Source organism: Mustelus asterias, chromosome 3 (genome assembly GCF_964213995.1).
Source record: "Mustelus asterias chromosome 3, sMusAst1.hap1.1, whole genome shotgun sequence".
In the NCBI taxonomy this organism is placed as follows: domain Eukaryota; kingdom Metazoa; phylum Chordata; class Chondrichthyes; order Carcharhiniformes; family Triakidae; genus Mustelus; species Mustelus asterias.
The window spans coordinates 104,451,768-104,473,997 of record NC_135803.1 but is presented as its reverse complement, the minus strand read 5'-3'; the positions used below and the strand labels follow the sequence as shown (position 1 = coordinate 104,473,997).

Here is a 22,230-nt window from a genome sequence, read left to right as displayed (position 1 = left end):
CTTGAATGTCTCGATTGAACCTGCCTCCACCATACTTCCAGGCAGTGCATTCCAGACCTCAGCTACTCGCTGTGTGAAAAAGCTTCTTCTCACATCACATTTGTTTCATTTGTGAATCACTTTAAATCTGTGCCCTCTCGTTCTTGATCCTTTTTTGAGCGGGAACAGTTTCTCCCTATCTATGTTGCCCAGCCACCTCATGATTTTGAATGTCTCTCTTGAGACTTTACATGAAACTCTCTCATTTTGTTTCTAGATTGTTCTAAGATTTGCTGTTCAAAAATGTAGCAAATTAGAGTGCTGAGAAATATAGACAAAATGCATGAATTTAGAATGAGGAATGGTTCCAATTGGGTCCAATTATTTTCCTCATCCCACCCATCAAACATGGGTACATTGAAGAACCATCGAGCAAGGAACTACCCAGGGTGTATTCAATATTTCAGGCCTTCTTCCTCATTGCACGTTTAGCCTATATGAAGGCCTGCAAACAGGTCAAGGACAGCAGGATTATGGAGGGATGTGGGTATGTGGACTGGTGATCCAGAGAGCGAGTTCAAATTTTACCACAATAGCAGCTTTTTAAAAAAATTAACTATCAGAAAAAGCGATCAGGAACTATTGGATTTTCCTTTTTTTTTCAAACAACAACTGATTCAGAAATCTTGAAAGGAAAGCTGTTAGATTCGGGAGTGTAGTGTCAGATCATCATGGTTAACTCTTAACTATCGACTGAAGTTGGGCAACTAAATACAGGCAAAAAATGCTGGCTTTGCTTGCAATACCCATATTTCAAGAGCGATTTTTGTTTTTTAAATTGGCATTCTTGCCAAGCTTGAATGCTAATCACTGGAATTTTAAAAACAAGTACAGGCCAGGAGACGAGTCCCAAATGATGTCAGAGAAACAAATACCCTCATGTTTGGTAGTTTTATTTTATGTTGTTGTGAAGTATTGATACTGTCTTCTAAACCTGAGATTTGGGCTCCTTGAAACCTCCTTTCTTGGTTGAATTTATTTTCAACAGTTTTGTTACAAAGCTTCTGGAAGACCTGGTGTTCTTCGTTGCGGATGTTCCAAATTCAGGTCAGGATGTGCTTGAAGTGGTGATCAATAAGCCAAACCGAGAGCGGCAGAAACTCATGAGAGAGCAAAATATTCTAAAACAGGTGAGATGTCAAAGTGGGGGAAGGAGGAGGGATGCTGACTATTATTTCTGTTCAAAAGTGGATCTTTATTTGGAAACTCTTTACTTTCATTAAATGGTTTCGTGCGGAGAAAGCTTTTCAATATTATATTAAAATTTGAGAATGTGGCAACATTTGAAGTATGTATGTAGTCACATGCTAATCTGTATTGTGACGTTCTCTTGAGACCAGCCACTGTTGAGTAGTGATTAATGTGTAGTTTCTCGTCTGCTTAGCACAGATGAGAGAGGGAATTGCTGTTTTTGAGTATTGAGGCATAGCACTTGTAAAGAACTTGTACGCATGTTGCACTTTTTACATTGGCCTTTGTGCTCTGTTTGCCCTGCTGGTTCCTGATCAGCAGGTTGTCAGTAATCCTTGTTAGATTCACGAAAACAGACCCACTTTTTCTACCAGGACTTCTCTGCAGAACTGGCAACAGTCCTTGGGAGTTCCTGCCCACCATCTGAGGCTAGGGAGTCAGAACCTGGACCATCAGCGTAAAAGGGCAATGTAAAAGGAATCACGTTGGGGAGTTGTTTAACTTTTTTTTGTATTAAATTGCTGTTTCTCTTCCCACTCCTAGTTTAAAGGCAGACTTTCATCTTTTTCCAGAGCTTTCCCTGGAACAGGTCACCAGAGGGTTAGAATTGAGGGGCACATCAAGCATGGCTGACCAAGAGTGTCTCCTACTCTTGCCACCTGCCATTGGCTTGTTGGAAGGATTTTGCAGGTTGATACTCTCCGTTTGGCTACATTATGAATGCACCTTCCCTAGCCATCAAGTCCCGGGGTGGTACTCGAACCCGGATCTTCTGATTCAGAGGCAGGGACACTACCCACTTTGCCACAGACATCCTCATATTAAATTTGCTAGCATCTCAATTCCTTAGAATAATACTTCAACTTTACTTAAGTCACTGTACTCTTTTGAAGCTTGGAACTCAATGGTTAGAAAATCTGCATTGTCACCTGGGAAGAACAAATTTACATTTCTAAAGGTTAAAGACGATTTAGATTCTGATTATTGTACATAGGGATATTAATTATCAAAGCAAGGAGATGAAGTTGAATTTCTGAGTCATCAGTTGGGCCATATTTGTAAAATTGGGCATGTTTCATAGTAAAGAGCAAAACCACCACCGAATGGGAACAATGAGGTTCCAGCGAATGGTAACAGGAATGTTGGGTCTTGACACAAACTCAAAAGGCTTTCACTGGATCAGAGAGAATGAGAACAGTTAATGGTTATGAAGGGTTTTCAAAGGATGAATAAATATGAATTGTGAAAGATAGTTTTCTCCAATGGATGAAGCAGTGACACGGAGCCATTGACTTGAGTATCATGAGAAGGGAACAATTTTTCTCTGCACAACATTCATAAGAACATGGCGTGTTTTCTCATGAGTGACATTGAGGTAGTGCGCAGAAGACAGTCAGAAGGGAATTGGGTAATTAGTTGAGGAGAACGACAAGAAGGAAATGGACAGGAGGATTGAAGTGGATTATGCCTGTTGCGTTAGCACAGCACAGAGATGGTGCCTCAATTTGCTTGTGTGCTGTAAATGCCATGATGGACAAGCATCGGTACGTTCAGTCATTATGTACACCGCAGAAACAGGCCACTCAACCCAACCAATTATACTCAACTCGAGCCAATCTGTCCATCATTTACTGATATGAGTTTATGCATACACATTTCTGGTAACTCATCCTCAGAAATCTTCTCTGCTGCCTTCACTGTCTCCATATCCTTTCTATAATAGAACTGCAAGCCTTATAAAGTGTGGTCTAACCAAGATTCAATATTGATTTAGGATAACTTCACTACATTTCAATTCTATCTCTTTAGAAATAAAGCCAAGTGTTTAGTTGGCTTTTCTAAGGCCTCATTAATCTGTGGCACAGCTTTCAGTGATTGGCGCATTTGTACTGAGATCCTGCTGTCCCTCTACCCCACCCAGATTTGTACCTTCCAAGTAATAAGTGACCTCCCTATCTTCTTACCAATTTACCTCCTATTTATGTGCTGAACTCCATTTGCTAATTATTTGCCAATTCTGCAAGTTTGTTGACGTTCTGCAGTAATTTGTTGCAATTCTCTTCAGTATTTGACTATCCACCCCTTCCAAACTTTGTTGTCATTGCCAGATTTAGCAATTGTGTTTTTGATTTTGTATTTTTATGGCAGTTCGGTGGCACAGTGGTTGGCACTGCTGCCTCACCGTGCCAGGGACCCAGGTTCAACTCTGGCCTCGGGTCACTGTCTGTGTGGAGTTTGCACGTTTTCCCTGCGTCTGCGTGGGTTTCCTCCAGGTACTCCAGTTTCCTCCCACAGTCCAAAGATGTGCGGGTTAGTTTGATTGACCATGCTAAATTGACCCTAGCGTCAGGGGGATTAGCAGGGTAAGTATATGGGGTTACGGGAATAGGGCCTGGACGGGATTGTGGTCGGTGCAGACTCGATGGGCTGAATAATCTCCTTCTGCACTGTATTGACTCTATGGATTCCGAAGTCCAATTTACTAATGTAATTTGTGAACATCAGTGCACTAAACCTTGTGAAATACCACTTCCCACCTTCTGTCACTCTGAATTACTACCCTTTATCCCCACTCTCTGCTTTCTGTCTTGAAGCCAGTTAGCAATCCATCCTGCCACTTGTTCCCTGACACATTCATTCATCTGTGATGGGACACATTATCAAAGCTCTTTTGAAAGTCCGATTCACAACCAATATTGAACAACATTTTCACCTTTTTAGATTTTGTCTCTGTTCCTCCCACTTTTGGAAGTATCTGCATATCCAGGCTACCAATGGATTGGAACGCAGCGTCTTTGAAGTGAATTTTACTAATGATAATGCGACTCAAGACTGAGCAAATAGGTCACTGGGGCTTTTGACCTCATAATTCTGCCCACGGTATTACAGGTGACAAAAAACAGGAAGGAGCTCAAACTTTAGATGATTAATTAACTGCAAGTAGTCAAGCTTTCGGATGAAATCAGACATATTTTCCTTCAGTCAACAAGTTCACTGCATTTCCGTCTGTATTCTTTTGGAAGTTGAAGTTTAAAGGTTGTTGCCAAAATCTCCTCTTGCCTGTGACACCAAATACAATCTTAAGAAAAAAATCTCCAAACTCTATGAACAAGATAGCCATTCATCACATCTTGGTTACAATTCTGGTAGGGCAAGATACTTCGATTTCCAGTGACTGACTGGAAGGATCACACAGCAAGATTTCAAATTTTCAGACTTTTAATAAACAAGCTAAAAGCAACATTGTCTAAACACTAGTCATTAGGTAACATACTTTAAACTTCTGAAAAATTATTGTATTTAACTTTTAAATCACTGAAAATCCCCCTCCAGAGTTATAAATGCACTCGCTACTCTCCATACCCAAGTTGGATTACTATAGTATTTAACAACTTCAAGATTCCAAAAGTGCTTCATGGCTAATTAAATACTTTTGCAGTGTGGTAGCATCAGAACTGTGGCAGAAATTTGTGTCCACAGACAGCAGTGACACAATAGTCAGATTACTGGTTTTGTGTGGTTGAGGGATAAATATTAATATATAAATAAATATTGGCCAGGGCACTAAACTCACCTCCTTGCTTTTCAGTCGTGCTATTGGATGTTTTACACTCACCTGAGAGAGCAGATTGGTTTGATGTCTTATCTGAAGGGCAGCATCACCAACAATGCAGCATCCCTCCAGAAGTGTCAGTCTAGATTTTGTGCTCTATCTCTGGAATAGGATTTGAACCCACAACCTTCTGACTCGGAAGCAGAAGTGCTCATCCTGAGCTGAGGCTGTGAACCAGAAGTAACAAGTTGGCTGGAGGTGAACTTCTGTAGATCTGACTAGATTTGAAATGGGTAGCATTGGGTTAGAAGGTAAAAGATCATGCCTGATAAACCACCTTGATTTATACGTGGAGTCTGTGGATTAATTGTGCAGTGGAATATCTTGCAACAGGAAAATGGTTCAGAAATGCAAATATAATTATGCATTGCAGGTATTTAGTTGAAGTGAAATGGGAAGCAGTGTTGGATAAAGGGTAAGCAATAGAAATATCAGGGTTCAATGATTGGATTTTACATGAATGATCTGGAAGATGGAAGCTGCATGTCTCAAAAATGAATGGTGGGGAAAGCCATGGAAATGTTACGGTGCAGAAAGCCCATTCAGCCCATCATGTCTGCGCTGGCCAAAAAAGAGAAAAAATAAGCGAGCGATCTTCTTAATCCCATTTTCTGACCTGGTCCATAGCCTTGCAGGTTACAGCACTTCAGATGCAGATTCAGGTACCTTTTTAAATGAGATGAGCATTTCAACCTCAGCCACCAAATTAGGCAGTGAACTCCAGATGCCCACCACTCTGTGGAAATGTTTTCCCTCATGTCCCCTCCTTCTGCCAATCACCTTAAATTTCCTGTTAATTGACCCCTAGCTAAGGGAAACAGATCTTTCCTGTCTACCTTGTCTCAATTCCTCAGTTTTGAACACCTAGCCACCTCTGTTCTAAGGAAAGCAACCCTAGCCTATCCAATATCATATGCCAATGATGCAGAGGTGGACTTGCACTTTTGGGGACCCGCGCTCTCCCTCTTTGCAAGGTCCCCCATGACATCATGCCCTGCCCCTTGGTGATGTGGTGGACCACCCACCAGTGAGGGCCTTGCTCTCACCTGCCCAGCCCTGCCCTGAGGGTCGAGACAGCTACAATGACCTAAGCTGTTGTGCTGGTGGCTAACTGCCTGCTGCAGCAGGCAATCTGGCCTGGCCTCAACGCTCGCCCTTCCTCCTCTCAGTCCTGACCTCGGGTCAACTTGCCCTGGTGCTCCCTGAAAACCACCCCTGCGTTTGCCTGTCCCTTGCACTTACCAACTGCTCACTTCTTGCTTGGGTAGCCAGGCCTGGGCAATTCTGTGTGTTCCTGTATGGCTGTCTGACTGCTGCTGCTGGTTTTAACTGGCCTGCCCTGACCCCTGCTCTCCCCCTCGTTCGGTGGCAATGCCCTCACCATTTGGGTTCCTTACTCTCAGCCCTGACCTCTGGTGGAGTCGCCTTGTTGCTCCTGGAAAACCATTGCCTGCACCTGCCTGGTCCTTGCACCTCTCAGTCCCGACTGCTCACCTCTCGCTCAGATGGCCGGGCCTTGAGCCTTGATGACCATGTGTGCTCCTGGTTGCTGCTACTGCTGACCTTATTTGGCCTGCCCTCGTTTCTGCTTTCGCCCTCGGTCAGTGGCCTCGCCCTTGCTGGTCTAGTTACTGCCCAGCCCTGTCACTCTTGGCCCAGCCTTGCCACCCAATCCTGGCCCCTCGCTTTCGGCCCTGGCCTCTGGTGGAGTTGCCCCACTGCTCCCCATGAACCACACTGACTGGTGCTCCCAAAGCCACACCTCAGTATAGCACCACCCCCCCCCCCCCCCCCCCCCCCCATTGGCTGGGACCCCGTGTTGCAGCACTGTGTGTTTCATTGCAAGTCTGCCTCAGCAAGGATGTAACTAGAAATTTGCAGAGGATTTTTGGATGGCTTATGTGATCACATCAACATCAGTGGATGGAAGGTGAAATGTAACACTGCCAAATGAAATAATGTGGATCAGTGATTGGAACACAATTAATACGGTTACTCAGAGCAGGGAGAAATGGTGAACCTGCCTCTGGAATTATCCATGCAACACACTGCGGTAACTGCTCAGATATGTAGTCAGAGTGGAACTCATGTCGACTCGGATGGTGTTAAGGCTGTACAATGCATTGATTAGATCAAATTTAGAATACCACAGGGGCGATTCTCCCAAAACAATTTCAGGTGTAGAATTTGGGTAAAACTGGAGTAAATCACACTTTTGTTTTCAGCGGGAGTTTCAAAATGAATCTCCTACACTCTGTGTACTGCAGAGTGCCTCAGCGTGAATCACACTGAAAACCAGGGGGTGGGACCTATTCCCGTTGGAGAGGCCGGCAGCATAGCGCTGAGTGGGCCACTGTGCATGCGCCAATCTGTCAGCACCGAGATTGGCGCATGCACAATGGCCTCGCACAGTTGTCCTCCTGATCACTGGCTAGCTTGACCGCTGCTCAGCCCCGCGACCCCTGCATCGCTGGCCGTGCGACCACACCCCTCCGCCACGGCAAGATCAATGCCCCCCCCCCCAAACATGTCCGGGCCTACCTTGACACCTCCCAGCCCCAGCCCTCCTCGATGTTGTTCCTCCTCCCCCCCCCCCCCCCCCCCCCCCCCCCCCCCCACCACCCACCCCCCCAGTCAACCTCAATCGCTGGCCTCCCTCCCTCTGTCTCTCTGCCCAAATGCAGAGTGGCAGCGGGACCCACCTGCCCCCTTGGTACTGCCTGACACCTGGTGGACAGTGCCTACGTGCCCTTGGGCACTGGCATTTTGCCCTTTAGGCAGTGCTAGGGGGTCCCGGCTGGCACTGCCAAGGTAGCAGTGCCCCGACACCCAACCCTCTGGGGGGTTTCGATGGCCTCCCTTCACACCAGTGGGGTTGGGCTGCCAGCTCCCCGCAAGTGGGGAGCTGTTGTAAACCCCACTGGAGTGAAACTCTCCCGGCAGAGGGGGAAAGAAGCGCGCGGGCCTGAAGATTTCGGTCCTGGTCTCGCTAATGGGATCTAAATTGTATGTAAATTTAAATGAATTATTCAGCTCTGCGCCAATTTCTGGTGTGGAGCTGATGGCGCCGGAAATCCAACTGCTGGAGAATCGCGGAGGCCGTGGCGCCCAGTGGGAAGCCCACGAAATAAGTCTCCAGGCCCGCTGCGCTACAAAAGCAGTGCAGCGAGATGGGAGAATCACACCGCCCGCCCCCCCCAAACTCCCATGTGCAATTCAACAAAGGAAAATAGAAACATTGGTTAATGATTAATTAATCCAATTGGACGTGTAAGGGGGCTGACCTATAAGTATTGACAAAAAGAATACTCAACGTCTAAAGCATAGGGAGATGGATGATGGGACAATGTTGAAGTACTAGCTTGCTGAGTACTTCAAAAGAAAGCAACCAACTAGGACTAGGGAGCATTGAATAACTCCGAATGGTGGCAGATATTATTTCAGCAGACACCTGGTATAACGTGCTGGGTGAACAATGTTTTGAGACATTCAGCCACAGTTGGGAGTGGGAGACCTTGATTGCAAGGGGAGCAACTTTCGTGGGACCAGATAGACTTTTTTTTAGTTTTGGGCAGTTTTGCCACATGAATCAAGAGTTTTTAGCTTTGGCTTTTTAGGGAGCCAATGTTATTCACACTTGCTGTATGCTGAGCAGGTTACCTGATCTCAACTCCTTACTAATGCTACTTTGCAATCGCCAAGGGAGAGAGATCTCTGGTTCTGTTATGAATTCAACGTCTGTCCTTCAACCCCCACACTGGTGTCTCCCAGACAACACTCCCTCTCCCCACCCTGCCCCATATCCCAGGATTTGCAAAGACCAGACAAAAGGGGCAGTTAATATAAAGTGGAGGGCATGCATGTACTTTGCTGCTCTATCTGCTCAGCCACAAAAATGACAAAGATGGCCTTCCTTCCCACGCCTTGAGCCAGTATGCAGAATCTTCTTTGAGGGAACAGATCAGATTGGCAGCGATTCCTGCCAGGGTCAGGTGGAAGTCCAAGCTTGTGTGTGTGAATGATGCCTGCGAGCTACAATCTCTCTGGGCCTTTGTATTTGTAGATGCGCATGTCACTCCTCACGTGGTAAACCTGCTCTGGGGGGGATGGGGAGTAACTCCTGTAATGGTGGCAGAGATCAGAAACTCATTGCACAGGGCAGCAAACCCACATCCAACCACTTTGATGCTGTACATGAATTACATAAAGTTACAGCACAGAACCAGGCCATTCGGCCCAACAAAGCTATGCTGGTGTTTGTGTTACACCAGCATTCTTCCACTTTCATATGTGTTTATCAGCTTATTCTGCTCTTCCTTTCTTACTCATGTACTTAGCTTGCTGCTTCTTTAATGTGACTATGCTGTTCACCTCCATTATTCCCTATGGCAGCATGAGGGAGACACAGTAAGAAGTCTCACAACACCAGGTTGAGGGAGGTGCAGGGCTATGGAAAATAATTTCTAACTGAGCAAATTAGTGGGTTTTGCTGTTGCTTGAATACTGCTGCCATCTTGAAGCAGGCTCTTGTAGGTTTTGAACCTGTGAACTTGGGTAAAGCAAGGCAGATTTGCTTGATGGTGTTGACTTGGTTACTTTCCTGACCCTGTAGATTTTTAAGCTGCTCCAGGCCCCGTTCACAGACAGTGGTGATGGGCCGATGCTGAGGCTGGAGGAACTCGGGGACCAGAGGCACGCCCCATTCCGACATATCTGCAGATTGTGTTACCGAGTTCTGAGACACTCCCAGCAAGACTACAGAAAAAACCAGGTACAAGGTCTGAAATACTGAAACTCCTTGTCACAAGGCCTCTAATGATGATCGGCCTGTTACGAACTTCATAGTCTAAAGTAAACATCCCACATCCACATGTTCCAAATGCAGAATGTATTTTTGTTTTAGTCGTCTTAGTAATAAGGGCAGGGGTCAATTTTTGCCTCATTACTGGACTGTGATTTAAAAGGAAGCTTTCTTTGGAGTTTAGAAGAGTGAGGAGTGACCTTATTTAAACATAAGATCTTGAGGGGGCTTGATAGGGTAGATGGTTAAATGTTTTCACTAGTGGGAAGAGTCTTGAACAAGAGGACATAGGTACAAGATAAAGGGCCGCTCATTTAAAACTGAGGTGCATGGAAATTTCTTCTCCCAGAGTGTGGTGAATCTCTGGATTCTCTGCTCCAATGGGTGGTGGAGGTTGGAACATGAGAAGTAGTTAAAATGGAGGCAGATAAATATTTGATAGGTTGAGGAATAGAAGGTTTTGGGGAAATGATACAGAAAAGGAGCTGAGGCTGTCATAGACCAGCCACAATTGTATTGAACGGCAGGGCAGGCTTGAAGGGCCTGGTGCCCCACTTCTGCTTCTACTTCTGTGTTCTTGTGTTTTAACTAAGATACTGGGATACCAAGGCTGTTTACAAGTTCCATCTGATGATGGAAAACGGGATTTTTGTTTTGTTCTTTAATGGGATGTGGGTGTCCCAGGCAAGCATTTATCACCCATCCCTAGTTGCTCTTGAACTGAGTGGCTTGCCAGGTTGTTTCTGAAAGCAGCTAAAAGCCGACCGCGTGGTCTGGAGACATATGTAGGACAGACTGGGTAAAATTGGCAGATTTCCTTTCCTAAAGAGCATTAGTAAACCAGATGGGTTTTTACAGCAATCAGTGATGGTTAGTATGGTCACCATTACTGAGACTAGCTTTCAATTCCAGATTTATTAATTTGAACTCAAATTCCACCAGGTGCCTTGTTGCTGTTTGAAGCCTAGCCCCAGAACGTTAGCCTGAGTCTCTGGATTACTAGTCCAGTGTCATTACCACTATGCCACCATATCTCGGAGAATGGGAAGACTGATCTGGAGATTATGCAGTAAGAATATGGTTTAGATCTTTTGTTATTTTTCATAGAATCACACGAGTATGAGAATTCTACAAAAGGAAAATCACCGTTTAGAAAATAAAATGTCTGTTTCTAAGAGTACACCAAATCCCCATTTTTGTGTGTCTATGAAAGGAAGGGGAGAACACTGGTTGAAGAGGTACCATTGGTGATGAATAGGACTTGATAGGTTTTTCTCTTCCATCCAAGTGAAAACCTGGAGAGTGTTTTTTAGGTGCTTTGTTCAAGCACTGTGTTTGCTTTTGAAGTAGCTCTGATTTGAATGCTCTCTTCCCCAGGAGTACATAGCGAAGCAGTTTGGCTTCATGCAGAAGCAAATTGGATATGATGTGTTGGCTGAAGACACCATAACAGCGTTGTTGCACAATAACCGTAAGCTCTTGGAGAAACACATCACAGCAGCTGAAATTGAAACCTTTGTTAGCCTGGTCAGGAAAAACCGGGAGCCGAGGTGAGATTGTCCTGAGCATGTGGTGTTGTGTTTTGGTCACTAGGTTTGCAACCAGTCCCACGACAGATTAACTTCAGTATTGTGTCCCCATGATGGCTTGGCTTCCCCATGTTGTGGACTGTGTTTATAGCAAGGTTTTGACCTTGGAACATTGTTGAAAAGTCTGAACTGATTTGACTGGATAAAAATAGGGCAAGCTGTTTTTCAAACTTCAATATTGTCAAATACATTTTGCACACCTTATCCTTGGAGGATTTTTCTTTAAATTTGTGGGAAATCAGGTGGCCCTCCGTGTCACCATCTTATAACCGTTCCCCAACCACCTCCCACCACAACTTCTACTTCCCTTACCCCCGATAAACATTCACTTTATTTGCCCCCTTAGTTCTGCCTCCTTTGTCTCCTCCTGATCCCCCAATTTTCCTCCCCTTGATGTCTCTATATCTAAAGAGAAAGTGCTGGAAAATCTCAGCAGGTCTGGCAGCATCTGTAAGGAGAGAAAAGAGCTGGCGTTTTGAGTCATGGTGGGGAGAAGACTGTGGACTTGAAACGTCAGCTTTTTTCTCTCCTTACAGATGCTGCCTGACCTGCTGAGATTTTCCAGCATTTTCTCTCTTGGTTTCAGATTTCAATATCCGCAGTAATTTGCTTTTATGCCTCTATATCTCCTTTGATCACCCCTTCCAAGTGCCACTTCTCCGAACCCCACTACCTTTTTCCCCTTTCTATGAATCGCCTTCCCTCTCCCTACAACCCAGCTAGTGCAGTCCTCGGCACCTGCTTATTTTGTGCGTCTCAGGTATCTGCTGTCATGTGTGGTTCAATATCATTTGATCCAGGGATTTGTACCTAATTTGACATGGCTATTTTTCTGTCTTGAATGAGAATTCTTTTCTCCAATAATAATTGTAACTGAAACCTGACTTACAAAATGTTTCTCATTTGTAGATTTCTAGATTATCTCTCTGACCTGTGTGTGTCCAACAACACTGCAATTCCAGTTACCCAGGAACTCATCTGTAAGGCTGTGCTGAACCCAGCTAATGGAGACATTCTTATTGAGACAAAGTACGTCATTCACTGCAACGGGAAAAGGAACTCACTGCTTCAGTCGTCATAGTGCTTAAATTGAGCTTGGTTGCTTGTTTAATTTTTCATTTTCTTTTGGCGGGTGACAATGCACTATCTTGTGTTTCATTCTCAAGGGTTTGGGCATCAAAGACAAGCCCAACAATTATTTCCTATCCCAATTGCCTTTGAGGGAATGGTGGTGAGCTGCGTTTCTTGAACTGTCATTGTCCACGTGGTGAAGGTACTCTGTGTGCTGTGGGCAGGAAGCTCTAAGGGGCTGACCCCGTGACTGTGAAGGAAAGAGATATTTCTGAACCAGGATTGTGTGTAACATGAAAATGAATTTGATGGCAGCGGAAGGAATTGTGGGAGGTGGGGGCGTCTTTCACTCTTGCTGAGCTGCCTCAGGGGTAAACCTGTTCGAGGTGAAAGACTAGCTTTAGACTTATTCTTCTACAATGTACAAATTTTGAATTTAACTCCTCTGACCTGCTCTGTCTAGCAGCCAGCTGTTTATGCAGTTGCTCCATTCCAGTTTCTGGTCAATGATGACTCAAGGATGTTGATGGTGGTGATTTGCTGTTGAATTATATTGGGAAGTCGTTTCGAGACACTTATTTGCAATGGACATTGTTAAGCACCTGTGTGGCGCAAAGGTTTCTGGTCAATTTTTAGCCCAAAGCCTTAGTGTTTTATTATTCAAGAAATTTTGAAGGAATTTGAACACTAAAGTTTACTTATTAGTGTCACAAATTGGCTTACATTAACACTATGACCATGCAGTCATCTGCAACACTTCAAATCAATTACATTTTGGGTTTCACAAAATCATTGGTAAATGTACACAGTGGGCATACACAGTTTTTCAAGGCTTCTGCAGATGCTTCCTTCTGATTTAGGATATCAGTTGTGGCTCAATTGGTAGCATGCTTACCCCTGAGTCAGAAGGTTCAGGGTTCAAGTCCCACTCCATGATTTGAGCACCATAATCAGCACCGGCACGCCAGTGCGTGTTGGAGATGCCGTCTTTCAGATTGGACGTTGAGTTGAGGTCCTGTCTGCTTTCTCAAATGTATGGAAAATATTCTGTGGCATGATTCCAAAGAAGTACATACGAGTTATCCCCAGCATCCTGGCTAATGTTTATTCCCGAATGAACGGCACAGACACAGATTAGCTGGCTGCTATCACCATGGCTGCTTGTAGGGGGTTTGTTCATACGTCACAGTCGCTGCACTACGGAAATACTCTATTGGCTGTCAACATCCTTGAAATGAGCGGTGGTGCAAAGTTGCATGAAAGCAAATCCCTTATTAATGCTATCCCACCTCAAAAAGTATGAATCAAGACAATTTAATTTGGTCCATTGACTCTGCTCCTTTCATGAACTATGCTAAATCATTGCAATCATGATCTTCAGTATGTTGCAAAGCTATCTGAGTAAAGTTCCACTAAGTGTCTGCCCGGTCCCAAAAGACAGTTGAGCCCACCATAGAAAGGTTATGACACAGAAAGAGGCCATTCAGCCCATCGTTTCTGTGTCTGCCAAGAAAGAGAGAGGAAAAAAAGAAACTAGCCACTCATTTTAACCCCACTTTCCAGCATCTGACCCATAGCCTTGCAGGTTACCGCACTTCAGATACAGATCCAGGTACCTTTCAAATGACTTGTGTTTCTGCTTTAAACACCAACTGAAGCAGGGAATTTCAGATGCCCACCACCTTCTGGGTGACGATATTTTTCCTCATGTCCCTGAAACTCTCTACCAATTACATTGAATCAAAACCCCCTGGTAATTGGCCCCCAGCTAAGGGAAACGAGTCTTTCCTGTCTACCCTATCTGGCCTCATGTTTTTTATACCTCAATATCGATCACCCCATCAGGCTCCTTTGTTATAAGGAAAACAGTCCTAGCCTATCCAATCTTTCCTCACAGCAGCAATTTTCAAATCCTGGCAACATCCTTGCTGCCTGATATCCACTGAAATTTGCCTCCTCATTGTTCAAGTGTTAATTCCATTGCTGCATCCCTGTGTTCAGATGATGCCAATTGATGGTTTTGCACACTAAAATCCCCAAGGACCAGAAGGATGCCCTCAACTCGAGGACTGTTCACGCAGACACAGGAGAACGTGCAAACTCCACACAGACAGTGATCGAAGCCGGGAATCGAACCTCGGTCCCTGGCCCATAACAATGTGGCGCTGTGAGGCAGCAGTGCTAACCACTGTGCCATCTGTATAATTGCCAGTGTAATTATGACCAGAGAGGTCAAGACAGCCTCCTGGTCACCCCCACAGTACATCGTTGTTACTCTCCAAGGACCTAGGAAAATTCCAGAAGAAGAGCATGAACATTCTCACCAACTACGTCAGGTGAAGCTCCAATCTGACAACCCTCTGTTAATCATCAAAAGAAGCCGCAAATTGTGGGTCTAATCGTAAACGTTGACATTGACGGCAATTTCTGGATTGGTATGTAGCTGCTTGCAGTAATCAGAGCAAACAAAAGCAGAGCTCTTCTCCGAAAGGTTTCACAGTAAGAAAAGAGTTAACAATGCCCAAAGTGTGAAATAACTAGCAAACCAATGCAAGAATAGAATTGGACTTCCAGAACCTGGAGAATCCTCATGGAATGAAAACAGTTGGAAACTGGGCCAAGGAGAATAGTGACTAAACAAAGCAGTGGTATAGAACCAACAATAAAGAAGGAAAAAGAAAGTGGAGAGGAAACAGTGAAGGAAAGGAATTGGATGAAATTTTCAAGATGATGCAAATATAGATAAATGTATAGTAACATTGATCCATGTTTTGGGAAGTAATTTTTTGAATACCCACGTGCTGAGTTATTGTGCAGCGATGTATATTCCTTCGCTGCATGGATGGGGATGGAATATTCTGAAATGCCTGCAAATTAAATGATTAAAATGTTTAACAAGTACTGTTCATCAAACCACCTCGATTGTTCAATTTGGTATCTAATTGGTCTGCAGATTCTAATGTTTCCCCCGCTACTTGGGCGACTGTTATTTTTGCAGGCTGGTCTTGTCCAGAGTGGAGTTTGAGGTAGAGAATGGTGGCGAAAGCCGTCTTGAGGTTGGCGAAGATGAAGAAGTGTGGCTCTTTTGGAATGACAGCTGCAAAGAGCTACGCAGCAAAAGTATCCGAGAATTGGCTCAAGATGCCAAGGAGGGCCAAAAAGAAGACCAGGAAGTCCTCAGCTATTACAGGTATATCTTCCTAGCTGAAACCCACGATACAGCAATATAATATACAATATACACAATACATGTGACTGAGAAGTTTTGCACGACCTGGATTCTAGTAGCTGTCACTGAGATGCTGTCAGCCATGGCTCAGTTCTAGCACTTCTGTCTCTGAGTCAGAATGTTGTGTCCCCAAGTCCCACTTCACAGGCTTGGGTACAAAATGCAGGCTGACGCTCCCATGCACTGAGGAAATGGTACAATGTATGAGATGCTACCTTTTGGATGTGATGTTAAACCCCAGGCCTCTAATACTTTCTCATGCAGGTGCAAAAGATCCATGGACGCTACTTGAGGAACAGCTAGGGAGTTAACCCCAGTGTTCTGGCCAGTATTTATCACTCAACCAATATCATTTAAAATAGATTATTTCAGCAATTTTCATAGTGTTGCTTGTGGGAGTTTGCTGTGCACAAACTGGCTGCCAAGGTTCCTACATTCCAATAGTACTTAATTGGTTATAAAGCACTTTGGGATGTCTTGAGGTTGTGAAAGACTGGTCTTTATATTTTAGAGTCGAGGATGAAATGGATGGAAGACTGCAACATTCAGTAGTGTAGCATTTAGCTCTGCTTATGTTGAATTGCCTTGAATATATTGTATCTATCTACTGTCTTCATATTTCTTGGAAAATATTTGAACTAGGTATTCCCTGCTGGAAGGTTGAGATTCTGCTGGCCTCTCTCTACTCCCTTCTCTCAACATTTCATTCTGCAGGTACCAGCTGAATTTGTTCGCTCGGATGTGCTTAGATCGTCAATATTTGGCCATCAATGCAGTCTCGGGGCAGTTGGACGTGGATCTGATCCTTCGTTGCATGTCAGATGAAAACTTGCCCTATGACCTACGAGCCTCTTTCTGTCGCCTGATGTTGCACATGCATGTGGATAGGGATCCACAAGAACAGGTGACTCCAGTGAAGTATGCTCGCCTGTGGTCCGAAATACCATCCCAGATAGCGATTGATGAGTGAGTACTCGGGCTGATTATTGATTTTCCACTGCAGGGTCACAAAGTCTTGGGTATGAACAATCTTGCAGAGGAATTAAAATGGGACATGAAAGGTTTCTCAGGTTTGGCACGTTTAGGCAAGTAAGCAGCTGGTCCATACAGATCTAGGCAGATTCCAACACGAGTTCCTGGGGATGAGGAGAGTTCGCCATTCTCTTCACTAACCAGCAAGTCCTGCAGAAATGGAAGCACGTGTGGTTATCCAGTAAGATTGGAGAGAGATGGTGGCAAAGCGGCAATATCACTGGACTAGTAATCTAGAGGCCTCGGCGAAAGGCTCAAATCCCACCACAGCAGCTGATGGAACTTAAATTCAATTAATAACCTGGAATATTAAAGCTAATCTCAGTAAAGATGACCAAGAAACAATTGTCATAAAAATCCATCTGGTTCACTAATGTCCTTTAGGGAAAGAAATCTGACCCTTATTGTTTGTTATATATATTTAAATGATATGGATTATAATATGGGGGAATGATGAGCAAATTTGCAGATGGCACTAAGATTGGTAGGGTGGTTAATAGTGAAGAAGGTTGTAGGTTACAGGAAGATATAGATGGGTTGGCCAGATGGGCAGAGCAGCGGCAGATGGTATTTAATCCTGATCAGTGCAACAAGATGCACTTTAGAAAAAGTAAATAGACAAGGGAATATTTAATGAATGGCAGGACCTCGGAAGCTCAGAGAAACAGATGAATCTTGGGGTACTTATTCACAGATCCCTGAAGATGGCAGAGCAGGTAAATAGGGTGGTTAAGAAGGCATATGGGACACTTGCTTTGATCAGTCATGGCATAGAGTACAAGAACAAGGACATAATGTTGGAGCTGTACACAACATTGGTTAGGCCACAGCTGAAGTACTGTGTTCAGTTCTGGTCACCTCATTATAGGAAGGATGTGATTGCACTAGAGAGGGTACAGAGGAGATTCACCAGGATGTTGCCCTGAATGGAGCATTTGAGCTATAAGGAGAAACTGAATAGGCTTGATTGTTTTCTTTGGAGCAGAGAAGGCTGAAAGGGGACATGCTTGAGGGGTATGGACAGGGTGAAGAGGAAGCAGCTGTTTCCCTTGGTTGAGGGGCAGGAGATTGATCGGGGTTTTGAAAAAAAACTCAGAGGGTGGTGGGAATCTGGAATGCACTGCATGGGAAGATAATGGAGGCTGGAAACCTTACAACCTTTAAAAGGTATTTGGATAAGTACTTGAAACATCGTACCATTGAAGGATATGGGGCAAGTGCTGGAAAATGGAATTAGCGCGACTTTAGTGGTAGTTATTGTCAGTAAAAACTTGATGTGTCGAAGGGCCTTTTCTGTTCTGTATGACCCAATGACTGTGACTCTACCTGATCTGGCCTAAATGTGACTCCAGGCCCATAACAATGTGGTTCACTTTTAACGGCTCTCTGAAACGTTCAGTTCAAAGGCAATTCGGGATGGACAACAAATGTTGGGACGTCTAAAATTCATGAAAATATAAATAATAAAAGAATCAGCCATGCCTTTGCCCTTTGCTTAAGTGGCCTATCAGTGCTCATTGAGCTCATGTGTGACATATGGTCAGGAGGAGGGAGCACCATAGGGAAACAGAAATCTCTGAATCTGTATCGCAGCAAGAAATCTGTGTCCGAACATAAGGGAGAAAGATGATGGAAAGCAGGGAGCAATAGATTACCACTGAACTCGTGTCAATGCTGAGATGTCTAAAATCCTAGAAACATTTAGCTCCATTGTACTGGGTTGAGATTTTTAAATTCCAGTGTTGAGACAAGGGTCAGTATTTCACTTGAGAATCAGTAGAGCACGTATTAAAATAAAACATCAGTTGAGAGTGACCTTCAACACCCACTGGTGAAGTCCCAGTCCTGAAAGGAATTTTCAGGATTGACAGTTGTAAGATATGTTGCAATCTTGTGCTTTTTGCACTGTTGTAAGCTGCAGTCCGTTTTTATATTGTCGGCAGCGACCTTTTGGCAATTGGAAAGCCATTGGATCATCATTTAAACAGACCGCAGTTGGCTGCTGCTGCATCATGGTTAAAGTGACAAGACTGTATTAAAATGCCAAAATTCTATCTGAATATTAGATCACTATTTATAATATTTAGTTTTGTTGCCCTCCCAGCCCCCCACAAAGAAAATTTATTTTCTCACAAAAGCAGTAAGTTTGACGAGTTTATGTGACTAGATAACCGACATGTTTTTTCCATTCATCCTTGGTATTCCAATGCATTGTCTTTCATTTGTTTAGTTATGATTCCAGTGGAACTTCCAGAGATGAAATAAAAGAGCGTTTCGCCCAGACTATGGCATTTGTGGAGGAGTATTTGCGAGATGTTGTCTGCCAACGGTTTCCCTTCTCTGACAAGGAGAAGAACAAACTGACGTTTGAGGTAAATCCAGACATAGTTTAAGGAGCTGATTGACATCATTACGAGGCGTAAAGACAAGCAAGTATTTCTGGAATATCGACTTCCACTGGCTAGCTGTGAAATGGTTCAAATTGTGTAATTCTTAGAAATGCACTTGTGACTATTGGTGTATTTTGCTTATGCTTATTACTCTTGGCACAAATCCTGTAAAGGCGTCAACTAATTAGAACCAGTTATGTAAATCAATAGTTTTTTGTAAACTACGATGCCTTTTTTTTCACCTCTTTTGATTCCAAGCCTATTGACTGGCTAACTGTTGTCAGAATCTCTTTCAGTTCAATGTAGAAAATATTGAAATCATTTATCTTGGCACCTGCCAGTTTCTACACGTTAGTCCTGTGGAATCCACCCCCCAGTCCAATTGCCAACTCTGGCCCCATACTTTTTAAAGCATTGCCCATTTACACACCTACCTCTCCTTCATACTGCTGAGTTCCTATTCCCCACCAGGATCATCAGGGGATCTTTGGACTTTAATCACATTAAGGCCGAGTAAATGGATATGTTAATGGGGCCATAATCCAGAGGCCTAGATGAATGATCTGCAGACTTGTATTCAAATCCCACCAAAGCAACTGGGAATTTAATTAAATAAATTGCTGTAAAATCTGGGATAAACAGTGGGCATCAGTAATGGTAACTAGGAAATAATTGGTTTGTCTTAAAAAACCATCTGGTTTAGGGAAGGAAATTGCAATCATTACCATGTCTGGCCTATGTGTAACTCAACTCTCAGCAATATGGTTGACTCTTAACCACTTTGTGAAATTGCTGAGAAAGCCACTCAGTTGTGTTCACAATGATGGGCTCACCATCATCTTCTTGAAGGCAATGAGAGATGGGGAATAAATACTGACATTTATCGGTGCCATCTATGTCTTAAGATTTAATAAAACCCTCAGATTCTCATAATTTCCTAGCGACTTCAACGTGTGCACCTTTCAAAATCTTTGACCCTCCCCTTTGACACCGTTTTGATAGTTTCATTCCATTCCTTCTCAGTGACTATCACCTTCTCTGTGCCCTTGTACTTGCCCTGTATGCCTCTGATACTGATGGGATCTGAATTCCTTGTCCCCTCTGCACTAAACTTTGTGACTACTCTTTCAATCACTGTAAGGAACTGCTCCACGTAAATCTCTCTAACCTTGCCTGTTTCCTTCTGTAAACCTTACAGTTCTTCTGTCTTTTCGGCAGCAGCCATTGATCCCATTCCTGATGTTTTCCTCCTATCGGATGTCTTTTCCAGAGCAGAAAAGGAGGAAACAAGTGTTCCGAGTCACCTTTCTCTCATGAAGAATGTTACGCAAATATAAATTGTTTAAATTATATGCCAGTAATTGTTCTCAGTTTGCCAGGTCTCTTAGTCCAGTGAGGCACATAGGAAAAATTCTGAAGGTACTACCTCATGGATGAGTTCTGACCACTTACATTCCTCACCTTTTGTACTTCAGAAGTGAAAACCAATAGCATGTTGCATACTTTTTGGTCTTCTGTAAGTTGGAGAAATTATAAAACCATATACGTGGAGAGGATGTTTAATTCTCTGTCATATCTCCATTTAAGATTCAACACACTTTTGCGAGTATGTCTATTCTTGAGTATCACTGCCATTCAGATATTTGACGGATAACTATTTGATTGGTTCCACTCGACAGGTTGTGAATTTGGCTCGAAACCTGATCTACTTCGGCTTCTACAGTTTTAGTGACCTACTAAGGTTAACCAAAATTCTGCTGGCCATTTTGGATTGTGTCCACATGGCAACGGTCTTCCCAATCAGCAAACTGGTTAAAGGGGATGACAACAGAGGTAAGCAAGAATCGCAGGATAAAGTTTTGCTTTTTTTTGTACCGATCACTTCCTCACTGACTGATGACCCTGTCATTGCAGGCAGCAACGTGATGAGGTCAATTCACGGAGTGGGGGAATTAATGACTCAAGTGGTTTTGAGGGGAGGTGGCTTTCTGCCTTTGGCTCCCATCACACCACAGGATGGAACGACTAAACAACAGGCTGAGCCGGAGAAGGAGGATATTTTAGTCATGGACACAAAACTAAAAACAATTGAAATTCTGCAGGTAATGGTATCAAAATGATTGTCAATGTTATAGTCGGCAGGTTCAGAAACACAGGTCTTGGCTTTGTTTTCAGGCTGCTCGCTGATTCACGAACCTCTAGTCAAATATTTTGCTGCTCGAGGTTCTGCTTTCTCCCCCCAAAACAACTCCCAAAAAATCTTGACTTGCGATATTCCGAACTGGAGCTGTAACGTTTGATCCTGGGCCACTCGCTTTGCAGCCTCCATAATGGCTTCCAGGGATTAATCAAGCAGCATGAATAGGTTTGTCCTCATAGAATCATAGAAACCCTACAGTGCAGAAGGAGGCCATTCGGCCCATCGAGTCTGCACCGACCACAATCCCACCCAGGCCCCACCCCCACATATTTTACCCGCTAATCCCTCTAACCTACACATCCCAGGACTCTAAGGGGCAATTTTTAACCTGGCCAATCAACCTAACCTCTGACTTACCTTGCTCCTTTGAGGGGAAGCAACTCCTTGTCACTCCTGGAAACCATGCTACTGTTGCTGCAGGGATTCATTGTACAGAGATTTATAAACTCCGATCCTCAGTCTAACATCAGTAGACAAAATTCATTTTATCCTGACGTTAACAATGTAAATTAATGTCTGTTTGGGTTCAGCTTAAAATTTTCCAACCTGCTCAAAGAGTAAATACTTGAACCGGAGATGAGAGTAGATTTTTCATTTGACACTATTGAAGGCAGCAGGAAATTGCACTGCGCCTGTTGCAGTTGTCAGTACCTGGGTCAAAACAATTCCTCATGGGTAAAGAGTGTTTGACCAGTCATTTGTGAGCATTATAGTGTCACAAATTGCTGCTGACATTGGTTTTCATATGTTTAACTGAGCATGTTTTTAAAGCGTTTGGGCCAGATCGTGCTGGAAAAATAATGGAGTGTTGTCAATGCATGTTGTTACCAATTTGCAAATTGACCAACAAGTTCAGGGGAATTATAAAATACACTGTGATTTGTGAATCTCCAGGACTTGCTCAATAATTCATGTCATTGTGTTTTTGTTTGTGCAAATGATGGCACTCCCTCAGGCGTCCCATTATTTTTAAGAATTCTTTGGATTTGCACATTAATTGCCCATTAACCTTGTCACAAAGTTAAGTCCTGTAATTAATAGTTTAAGTACCTTTTTAATTATGTGATCATTGTTC

General features: G+C 43.8%; 1 protein-coding gene across 1 annotated transcript in view; it reads left to right on the top strand.

Annotated features, from left to right (window-relative positions):
- The window catches only part of itpr1b (inositol 1,4,5-trisphosphate receptor, type 1b), a 521,126-nt gene that overhangs the window by 191,994 nt on the left and 306,902 nt on the right, over positions 1-22,230 (top strand). The window contains exons 15-23 of the mRNA XM_078209411.1: positions 1,028-1,169; positions 9,456-9,614; positions 11,022-11,194; positions 12,143-12,262; positions 15,303-15,494; positions 16,248-16,499; positions 18,796-18,937; positions 20,635-20,788; positions 20,870-21,057. Coding sequence (XP_078065537.1) covers positions 1,028-1,169; positions 9,456-9,614; positions 11,022-11,194; positions 12,143-12,262; positions 15,303-15,494; positions 16,248-16,499; positions 18,796-18,937; positions 20,635-20,788; positions 20,870-21,057 — 1,522 coding nt within the window. The remainder of the gene's footprint in view (positions 1-1,027; positions 1,170-9,455; positions 9,615-11,021; positions 11,195-12,142; positions 12,263-15,302; positions 15,495-16,247; positions 16,500-18,795; positions 18,938-20,634; positions 20,789-20,869; positions 21,058-22,230) is intronic.